This window comes from Pseudocercospora fijiensis, assembly GCF_000340215.1.
Source record: "Pseudocercospora fijiensis CIRAD86 unplaced genomic scaffold MYCFIscaffold_2, whole genome shotgun sequence".
Lineage (NCBI taxonomy): Eukaryota > Fungi > Ascomycota > Dothideomycetes > Mycosphaerellales > Mycosphaerellaceae > Pseudocercospora > Pseudocercospora fijiensis.
The window spans coordinates 3,085,269-3,095,714 of NW_006921533.1; the positions used below are offsets into that span (position 1 = coordinate 3,085,269).

A 10,446-nucleotide genomic window follows, 5' to 3' on the forward strand; every position below is an offset into this window, starting at 1 on the left:
CTAGGCCCCTAAAAATTTAGGAAGGAACTATAGGGAAGAGACGTCGATATAGTCCTCTCGCCCCTATTTGCGTCGGAGGGCTACAAGGTCTTTTATAAAGGTAGCATCGTTAGGAATCCGGCTCTAGAACAGGTTAGTAGGCAAACCGTATACTAGAAGCTCTCTTATAGACACGTTAGACTTAAGGTCTAGGAACTATAAAGCCTAGAAGAGAGCATTTGCCTTTATATCGTAAGAGTTAGTAGGCTCGGCGCTATACTTCTTTATATACCTATTAAAGCGAAAGCTCTTTAGGTCGGCTAACTTTCGTTTATAGGCCGGCGGGTTAGCTAGGCCTAAGGTACTACTAAGGTCGGTAGCAGCATCCTCTATATCGATATCTAGAGTTTCTAGTACCTCCGGAGTAGCTATACTAGCTCGGGTTACACGGTCTTTAGCTATCTAGAGTGTCTTAGTCTTAGCGACTAATTCTCGCTGTTTCTTAGCCTTATTAGCTGCCTGCTTCTTAAGTATCCTAGTAGGGGCTGCCGTACTAGGGCAGGTAGGGTTCTACGGGCTCTTACCCTTACCCTAGGACTAGGTTTAGGACGACTAAGTTTAGGACCTTATAGTAGCGTAGATATCTATACTGTTCTTAGTAACCGCGTAAACATTAGTAACTGCGTCCGGGTCCTAAGATACAAAGTTGACTTTAATAGGCTTAGTAGTACTATTACTACTCCGCTCCTTAACCTATTTTGCCCTAACCTTCTAAGTTTCTCGTTTAGTAATAGCGGCGAGGGTACTATTCCTAGTATCCTTAAACTCGATCTTGCTACTATACTTCTTCTCTAGAAGACTCCTAAGTTAAGGCAGCTTCGGAGCTCTACGATCCTACTCGAAGTTAATCTTGTCGCCGGTATCGGTATAGTAGAACCGACTATTTACTTATATAACGAGCTTCCTTTTAAGAAGCTCCTTCTAGATAGGGCAGTCTAATTAAATATATTTGAAACCGCCGCATATCTAGCACTTGCTATCTAAGTTAGAATAGATCTTCCGTATAGCGTAGACGTTAACTAAAGGGGCCTTAGGGTAGTTAGGATCGGAGACCTAGTAGACTAGTAGTATATCCTTTAGTATACTAGTATTAAGGACCTCCCTAACTCGCTATAGTGCTTTCGCATTAAGGTTAAGCTAGGCTAGGGATTTAGCTAAGTCCGCAACGTCCTAAGAATGCTTAGTAATAGTAGGAGTTACGATACTAGGACTACTTTGCGATTTAGGAAGAAACTTAGGCCCTCTAGTTCCTAAGGCATCGTTCCTTACCTAGGCTAGGTTATTCCGGTCCTCGCCGTAAATAAACTTCTTTATGTTAGCGGAGCTATTAATATCGTCCTTAATAGCCTCTAGGACCTCTTTATACTTCCTAAAGGTCTCGGGATTAGCTTCGCTAAGCTTATAGCGACGGAAGATACGCTTAGCCGTAGACTACGGCAACCCTTTAAGGAGTAGCCTCGTTCTCTAAGAATTCTCGAGGTCCTACTAGTCGATACCGTCCGCTAACTTAACAAACTCGCGGACGTACTCCTTTAGGTCGTTATCTTCGGTACGCCTCTCTATATAGAGGTTCTTAAGCTACGTACGACTGCCTTTAATACGACGGCTATCGCGATCCTAATACTCCCTTATAAAGGCCTGCTTAAAGACCTCCTAGTCGGTATTAGACTTGTCGTCCTTTTCTAGGTAGCTAACTAGGGTTCTAAGGGTTCGGTAAAGCTTAGTAATAGTAGTCCTCGTAAGGAACCGGACCTTGTACTAGTCCGACTCCTCTTCGAGCCCGTACTCGGCTAAGTTGTCCTTAAAGCGTTCTACGTACGCCGTAGCGTTCTACCCTTCGAACAAAGGGTTCCTACTGCTTCCCGGCTCTAGCGGGCGACGCCTGTTCTAACGGAGAAGGTTAGTTTGCCCTTAAATTATCTTTATAACGATATTATAGAGGGCCTCGGGCGTAGAAGGCTCGATAGCCCCTAGTTCGATAGCGCTTATAACAACTAGTCGTCGCCTAATTTCTTCGTTAATAGAGTCCGGTAGGTTATTAGATTCCGAAGATTCTACTAATTCGTAATACTCGCTTTTGCTAGAGCTTATTCGATTGTTATAAAGTAGTTAAAATAAAATGCTATAGGAAAGTGTTTTTAGTATATATTATAGGTTTAGTTTGTTTCGATATTGCTATGCGAGAAAATAGTATACTAGGCTGTTTTCTTCTAATATTACCCCTAGGGTAGCATTAGAGTTTAGCCTCCTAGGGGTCGCCTAGACACCCCTAGGAGCTTTAATTTAGTAAATTTAGATAAAAGCCGCTCGGAGGAAGGAACTACAATCTCTATTTATACCTAGATCCTAGAAACTAGCCGCTTTACTAACTATCGTTATCTCCTTTAGCTAGGCGGGGGGGGCGGGGACCTTCTTTTTCTAGTAGAAGGCTAAGCACTATCCGAACGAGGCAGCGAATCCTGAAATAGTCTGCCCGGTTAATAGGGGAACTGCCTAGGCATCCGACCTATAATCTAGAAATTGCTATTATATAGATAGTCTTAGTAAACTAAGCAAGGCCGATAGGTAATTAATCTATCTCCTCCTTAGGCGGGCGGCGGCTTATCTCGAGCAAGCGGTACTAAATAGGTCTTCGACCTAGAGCCGAGTCCTTAGAAGCTAGCTATAGTTGTAGACTAGGCCCTAAGCTATAACAGTCCTAAGGGTTTGTAGCTTTTCGGGGTTAAAGCGATGCCCTCGTTAAGAGGTTTCTCTGCTTGTCGTAACGGCCCCTTAAGATACTTTAGTATCGTCCGTATTATAGGCTCTTATCGTGCCCTTACTTCGGTTATAGCTATTCGTACCTAGAGACTACCTTTAATATACCCGAACCTATTAGATATAAAGAGATAGCCCTACCTTCGGCTCTAATAAAGGACGGAAACTAATACTACTACTACTACTTATAGCAATAGTATAGGCTACCGAGGGTAATATAACCTATAGTAATATAGGCAGCTATATTTAGCAAGATAGGATAACGAGACTGTCGCTTAGGCTAATAACTAGAGCCCTACAATATAGGCATTATAGAAGTGTAATATAAACAATATGCTATACGAGGTTAATAATCTGTCTACTCTATAGAAGGAGGCCTCTTATATAGGCTTAAAACTAGCCTATAGATATAGGGCCGGTTACTAGCTAATAGTACGCTACTAAAGCTAAAGCTAAAGCTACGCTAAGAATAAGGTCGCGCGGAATACTAGTTATAGCGGCTACTACTATCGATATCGCTATTAGTATTACTATCGGTATTAGTATCGATAGAAGAAGAATATTATAAGGCGAAGCGCGAAGTTATAGCGAGTCTAAGTAAGGCTTATAGCGATAATAGGCATAGTAAGGTTAGTAAGGAAGGTATAGGAATAATAGGAAGCGACAGTAGGCTCGGGTAGAGCTGTTGAGCCTCTGTGTGTAGAGCTCCGTCACTGACTCGCATACACATGTGCACCCCCGAGCTCCGCTGGTGGCTGTTGACCACGTTGTGGTGGAACTGGCATGGAGACTCCGCCCGCTGAAGACGAGTCAGACGACATCGCACCTTGCACCCGCACGCCCATCGCATCGTATCGCTATCGACACACTAGCGCAGCGCTGGGCCATCACGAAAAACTGCTGTGACCTCTGTACACCACCACATCAACAAAGCAGCCGTCATCACGGTCACCACGCCTCTCAACCATGCCCGCAAGGCGACTGCCCGCCACGCCTATCAACCATAGCTTATGCAGGCGCTGTCAGCTGATCGAGCCCGCCATCGACGTTCGCACCGAGCCGCTGTGCGAGCACTGCTTCACCAAATATGTACACTCCAAAGTGGTGAAGCGTATGGACAGCTTCAGAGTCCGCCATGCTGGACCCGCGCACCACCGAAAGTTGCTCCTACCGCTCTCCTTTGACGCCTGTTCCCTAGCTCTCCTACACATCCTCAGCCAGCACCAACGGGGACAAGCAGAAAAGACTGGTCGGAAAGGCTACAAACTTTATATCTTGCATATCGACAACGGCTCAGCAGTCACAACTGACGATGGAAGCTCCCTCGCGAAGGTGAAGTCACGTTATCCTGAGCATGAGTATCAGACCATGCCCATGTCCAACCTCTTTTCATTGGACGACATGTCAGGCCTGTTCCCTGAGAGTGTCACGAGTGACCAGGGTAATCAGCTTGACGATAATGAACGCTTATCAGCCTTGCTTGCAGCGTCCAAGTCGGCCACTACAAGGCAGGATTTATCACTGATCTTGACCCGCCGCCTTGCTGTACGACAGGCAAAGAATACCGGCTGTGAGGCCATCATCTGGACCGACAGTACGACCAGACTCGCGGAAAGGATTCTCGCCGAGACCGCAAAAGGGCGAGGTCTCTCTCTACCATGGGTAGTTGCGGACGGAGAGTCGCCACAAGGAATTCCCTTCTACTTTCCATTGCGCGAGCTGCTCACGAAGGAAGCTCACGCTTACCTGTCCTTCCTTGACCCGGCCATGGATGCAGATATGGTTCGAAGCGAGGCGCGAGCTCCCGTGAGCACGAAGAATACCACCATCGATGATCTGATGCAGCAGTATTTCCACACCGTGGAACAACAGTACCCTTCAATTGTAGCAAATGTCGTAAGGACTACCAACAAACTGAAAGCGCCGTCGATCCGCCAAATCGAGCAGCTTTGTGAGCTCTGCAGCATGCCCTTGGAAGGAAAGGCTCCTGCAAAGAGCAGACTATGCTATGGCTGCATTCGAACATTACCAACAGCAGGCGATTGACCTCTCGATACCACCATCTCCTTCGACCTCCTCTCGAAACACAAGCCCAAATTCCCCCTGGCATCCATCATCGCCTGGCCTTTCTCGTATCTGGCGGCGCCAAGCTCTTCAGTACAACCGGCACGGCCGAGTCGCTCAGGCTGTTGTCGGTGTTCCATTTGAGAGCCCAAGTGCTATTCTGGTCATCGACAGGGTCGGCATACCATTTCGCTGTGATCTCTCCCGAATCGCTCACCCACACAAGCAACGTGCCCCACAGGTCGAATCCAGTCGTTGTCAAAGTCGCGTTGTCAACGGAGCTAAACTTTACGGCTTCGAAAGCACCCGAACTGTTGTCAATCGCCAGTTTTGGTGTGGTCCAGTTGCCAGTGGTCGTACTGTCTACACGGGAAGCAGTGATGGAATCGTCATCGGCATCCAGCGAGACTACTGAATTTTAGAATCTATTCATAAGCACCACGTTCTCAGATTCAAACAGAGATCGTTGAAGAACCACGAAGCTTACGAGTAACATTGGTTGAGAAACCAGCGTTTGGCGGTGGTGCAATTCCAACATATGCGCCGCCTGCGAGAACATTAGCCATTACGCGATTCTTTCGGCTCCGTATACGCACCGTCTGAATAGAATAAAGGATATCCTTTGATGCCGGAGCCATAGCCGTAGAATCGCGCACCATCTTGCTGTGCCGAGACGGCGACTGCAAGGCAGAGAAGAGGTGGTATGGAAGAGAAAAGCATGATCTTTCTGCGCAAGTCACTAAATTGCAAGGATGAGGTGAAGACAAGGCGCTCGACGGGCGTTGAAGCGGTGGATGAAGGGAAAAGGAGATAGTTATCGCGTCAAGCACCGTCTTCTGGGAATATGCATTCGTAACCGCCTGCGTCGCTTCCTCAAGGACTGTGACTTGGCCCAAGGACTAAGGCTGTTTCATCGCTTTTGTGATCTGGATTACGGAGTCTGCCGGGCCATCTGAAAATCGCAAACATGCGTCGCGTTCTCTCTGGCCTCGCCTGGTTCTGGACGCGTGGCCAGCAAGCGATTGAAGGCGACATTTTCGTCATCCCCTGTAAAAACTCGTTGCCTCGGAGCGTTCGTCGGCAGAACTAGGATTCTGGTGGCAGTGGGTCCATCCCCGGGGTGGGTGGACTTGGCAAACATGGATGATGATGATGCTTGATCACTCTTGCGCGGCGCATCCACCGAGAAGCTTGAGATGACGAAGATCCTGGCTGCGGAGTATTGACTGATGAACGCCAGCCGCCCCGACGACATGCCCATTGCCCACAGACGTTGCAGCAAAGTTTGATGCTACGGAGAATTCTGCACGACGACAACCAAGCGTAACTTTTGATGGAAACCACATGGGCGTACTCACGCACACGCACACGCGTATCGCTCACCTGGGACCACCACGCGCCTAGGGATCAGTGGTGCAATTGTTCCGCCGCGACACCTTCGCACACCTGCTACGAATGATCGATCGTCCAGCCATCCCACGGCGCCTCCGACGCGTGCGCTCGATCAACTGACGTGGCATCGTGCATACTCCTACGTCTCTCGCGCTGCTGTGGATCACGGGAATCCGCAAGAGTGTGCTCAGAATACGGCCGATCGTATCTAATGTGATGCGTGACGATGTCTTCCAGGACGAATGATAAGTTATAGATGAGCGGGCTGCTTCCGTTTGTGCTCGTCAGCAGTATCCATCTCTCCCTCGTATCTTCATCTTTTTTTTCCGCCACATCGATCATGAAGCCTCGCTCGTTGTACTCATTATGCTTAGCACTTGGTGTTGCCTCTGTCCACGCAGTATCTATTCCCCACTCGGACAACTTTGCTCGCCAGTCGACATGTTCAGGCAATTCAGCAGACGACAGAAGTGTTTGGTGCGATTACGATATTTCGACGAACTACTACGACACAGTCCCTGATACTGGCGTGACGCGAGAGTACTGGTAAGTATACGGAAGGAGGTGCTGAATAGCTTTTCAAAGCGAGAATTACTATATCTTGGTCATTGAGACTCAGCAGTCGCTTTTCAGCCTGTTCAGTCAGGATCGCATTTCGCTCTTGGGACTGAAGCTAACCTTCATCCTCCATCTTTAGGTTTGAGATCACTAATACAACAGCGTCACCTGATGGCGTTGAGCGACTCATTCTATCAGTGAATGGCAGCGTACCTGGACCGACAATCATTGCAGACTGGGGCGACACAGTCATCGTGCACGTTACCAATAGCCTTTCCACGAATGGAACAGGTATACACTTTCATGGCATACGGCAAAACTGGACGAACCCTATGGACGGTGTTCCAAGTATCACGCAATGTCCCACGACTCCTGGAGATACCTTTACGTACACTTGGCGCGCGACACAATATGGAAGGTAAGTTGCCTCGCCTTCTGAACAGCATTAATCACTTCCTTATCATTCCCAGTTCCTGGTACCACTCGCACTACAGCCTGCAAGCATGGGAAGGTGTGTTTGGCGGCATTCTCATCAATGGGCCTGCTACGGCGAATTACGATGAAGACCTAGGGGTACTATTTCTGAATGACTGGGATCACCAGACGGTGAACGAGCTGTACACCTCCGCTGAAACTTCAGGACCGCCTACACTGGATACAGGTCTCATCAATGGCACCAATACATGGGAAGATACCTCCGGCTCCCGATGGGAAACAAACTTCGTCTCTGGCACATCCTATCGGATTCGTCTTGTGAACGGCGCAGTCGACACTCACTTCGACTTCATGATCGACAACCACACTCTTCAGGTCATCGCTGCAGACTTCGTACCCATCGTCCCATACACCACCGAAACGCTCAGTATCGGAATGGGCCAACGCTACGACATCATCGTAACAGCAAACATGTCCGGCGTAGCCTCCGACTTCTGGCTTCGCGCAATCCCAGATACTTTCTGCAGCAGTAACTCCTACCCCGACGACATCAAAGGCATAATCCACTACGACAGCAGCACCGACACCCCCTCCACCTCGGCATACGACTACGATGAAGGCGACTGTTTCGGCGAAGCAGCCTCGGACCTGGTCCCATACCTCTCCTTGGACGCTAGCACGGATGGCGACGTAGATGAAGATCTGCCGGTCAGAGTCGGCTTCAATTCCGCCAAGCTCTTCAAATGGTACATCGGGGGCACGACCATGCAAGTCGAATGGGACGATCCTTCGGCCTTGCAAATCGTAAATAATTCTTCTGACTGGTCTTCATCATCGGGCGTGCATGAAATTCCGACAGCCAACTCTTGGAGTATCATAATCATCGAGACTACGAGTACGATCCCTCACCCGATACATTTGCATGGACATGACTTTTATCAACTCGCGCAAGGCACGGGGACGTACGCGGATGCGGCACCGACGCTTCAGACGACGAATCCGCCCAGGAGGGATGTTACGATGTTGCCCGGGAGCGGGTATGTGGTTATTGCTTTTGTGGCGGATAATCCTGGGGCATGGTTATGCCATTGCCGTAAGTTTCAGCAGCACACGTGTATGATGGAAATGTCATCTCGACTAACGAACGTTTTGTGCCTTCTAGATATTGGTTGGCATACCGAGGAAGGCTTCGCGCTACAGTTTATTGAGCGATATGATGAGATCGCGAGCATGTATAATGCGACACTGCTAGAGGATGAGTGCACCACCTGGGCTAACTGGACTGAGGAATACAGTGTTGAGGACGATGGGTCCGGAGTATGAGGGACAGCCCGAAAGGCACCGGGTTGCATTGAGAAGGCGTTTTGAAATGGGCGGCATTAGTGACGACGAAGAGTGTCTTGTCCGACCCGAATCTCGTAGCAAGCAACAGTAATGTTGGAATGGTGACAGTGGCGCGCTCGGCTCGCGCGATGTGGAATGAAGCAAATTATAGAGCAGATCAGCTTCGATTGCTTTTATCTGTACAGAGGCCACAACAGAGTTCCGCTCAAAAGCCTACTGAGGCTGCTCCTGCCCACGGTACTGATCAGCTTCGTATCGCTTGCCTCTGAATGCCCAAAGGCCCCAGTTTCCGCAACTGATATCTCCAGGATCAAGATCATTGAGATCCCATCTTAAACTCCTGAACCGATTCTCCCCTGGTGTCATCAACAGATCCATTTCTCCTCGCGAATTGCTCTTGACCCATTCGATATCTCGCTGCATATCATACTCAGTGTAGCCAGTGCAGATTATTGGTACTTTCGTCTCGAGAAGCTGTGGCAAAGTCTCTGACCACTCATGACTTGACGCCGGATGTCCCAATCCAGGATGGAAGAGCACAAAGCAGTCAAAGTAGGGATCGTAAGGATAGAAGTGTTGAGCCTGGTGGAGATTGTGGAAATATTCCACGTATGTGCTGATCTTCATGACGCCTCCAAGTCTGTCCTCGATTACGGCACCGAATGGATTCTGTGGTGTTCGTTCGGGTAACGGGAATTCGTCGTCACGATTTGCCATGCTTTCTGGTCCAATGAAGATCAAGTGGAAGGTGGCACGAGGGAAGAGGTATGCCAGTTGCATCCAGACGTCGCGGGGCAGAGAAGATTCCGCTCTGGCGCCTAGGATGAATAGTCGGACAGGCGGTGACTGTGTCCGGAGGCCCTTGATGTCCATACCACCACCGGACTTGGGTGGGTGAAGCGTATAGCGGAGAGCTGTCAACAGTTAGTCACGAACACGGAAAGTGACAAGAGGGATGTTTACCTGCTAAGGATCTCAGTCCCTCTGGAAGCAATTTTTGCTTCAGGCTGTATGGACTGAGCTCGTGTAACACGCTGCCAATGGTGATGGGATATGTCAACAAGCGAGTCACTTGTCGCATCGCCCTTTCCTGATTAATAGCTTGAAACTCTCTGGTATAGAGCAGTGTGTCCCAATTTGTCATGTTGACCTGCGCCTCCTCCATGTGCGGTCCTGGATACTCGAATTCGGCGAAGAATCTTCCACTGTGGAGGTCATGATCGTCCTCGTTGATCTCTCGTAGAATGTCGCATATCTCCAAGTGGCTCTCGTAGTCGCTCGCGAAATGCTCTTCACTGCACGCCACTGGAATACCACAGTCCGGACACTCGTATCGAACATGTGCAGGAGGCATTGCTCCTGTCTTTCGTGCTTCTAGGTCATTCGGAGACTGCGGTGCTCGGGTCGCTTGGTGGTGTGGGTGCGGACAGTAGGCATTCTGTCTCATGAAGGCTGCTCGTTTCCGTATTTGCGGCGAAGGGGAGTTCGTGAAAGAGTGGAATAGGTTGTTTGGCTGGAGCAGCACCTTTTGCTCATGCTGACTTGTGAAAGGCGGGATATCTGAAGTTGATCGACTTGCTGGCTCTACTGCAGGAGAAGCCTTCTGCCGTGATGATGAGTGAAGCTTGCGGGTCTTCGCGGCGGGCGGTTTCGATGCTGCTGAAGTGAACGTTCGTCTGCCCGCTGTTGCAATTGTTCGTGTTGATGCTGATGAGGCGCCGGATGCTGCCAGTCGGAGGCACCGACCACATATCAATTTCGACGCCATGGGATCTTCTCCTAGGCTGGGATGGTTGCAGCTCAAGGTCGACGACGCACGAAGCTGCTGTCTATACCATGATCATGCCATGCCATTTG

General features: G+C 49.3%; 5 protein-coding genes across 5 annotated transcripts; 2 read left to right on the top strand and 3 right to left on the bottom strand.

Moving 5' to 3' along the window:
• Nucleotides 1-3,539: 3,539 nt before the first annotated feature.
• On the top strand, nt 3,540-4,842 carry MYCFIDRAFT_202333 (uncharacterized protein; the record flags this gene model as incomplete). Its single annotated transcript, XM_007925197.1, has 1 exon — nt 3,540-4,842. Exon 1 carries the CDS (start codon nt 3,763-3,765, stop codon nt 4,840-4,842), a length of 1,080 nt encoding a protein of 359 aa, XP_007923388.1. The 5' UTR covers nt 3,540-3,762.
• A 67-nt stretch (nt 4,843-4,909) lies between these two features.
• MYCFIDRAFT_39676 (uncharacterized protein) lies at nt 4,910-5,200 on the bottom strand (the record flags this gene model as incomplete). Its single annotated transcript, XM_007924215.1, has 1 exon — nt 4,910-5,200. A coding segment is annotated over one exon (291 nt), but the record flags the coding sequence as incomplete, so codon positions are not given.
• A 105-nt stretch (nt 5,201-5,305) lies between these two features.
• MYCFIDRAFT_181823 (uncharacterized protein) lies at nt 5,306-5,721 on the bottom strand. The gene has a single exon (XM_007925198.1). It carries the CDS (start codon nt 5,578-5,580, stop codon nt 5,419-5,421), a length of 162 nt encoding a protein of 53 aa, XP_007923389.1. The 5' UTR covers nt 5,581-5,721; the 3' UTR covers nt 5,306-5,418.
• An 871-nt stretch (nt 5,722-6,592) lies between these two features.
• MYCFIDRAFT_39804 (uncharacterized protein) lies at nt 6,593-8,568 on the top strand (the record flags this gene model as incomplete). The annotated part of the gene is made up of 4 exons (XM_007924224.1): nt 6,593-6,798; nt 6,950-7,228; nt 7,281-8,338; nt 8,408-8,568. The coding sequence occupies 4 exons, from the start codon at nt 6,593-6,595 to the stop codon at nt 8,566-8,568; spliced, it is 1,704 nt and encodes a 567-aa protein (XP_007922415.1).
• Nucleotides 8,569-8,802: 234 nt separating this feature from the next.
• MYCFIDRAFT_186365 (uncharacterized protein) lies at nt 8,803-10,443 on the bottom strand (the record flags this gene model as incomplete). Its single annotated transcript, XM_007925199.1, has 3 exons — nt 8,803-9,503; nt 9,553-10,126; nt 10,408-10,443. The coding sequence occupies 3 exons, from the start codon at nt 10,441-10,443 to the stop codon at nt 8,803-8,805; spliced, it is 1,311 nt and encodes a 436-aa protein (XP_007923390.1).
• Between the last annotated feature and the right edge of the window lie 3 nt (nt 10,444-10,446).

Bases quoted from the DNA above. Each gene is read 5' to 3' on its own strand.
- MYCFIDRAFT_181823 (XM_007925198.1), bottom strand. From the start codon at position 5,580: ATGCTTTTCTCTTCCATACCACCTCTTCTCTGCCTTGCAGTCGCCGTC.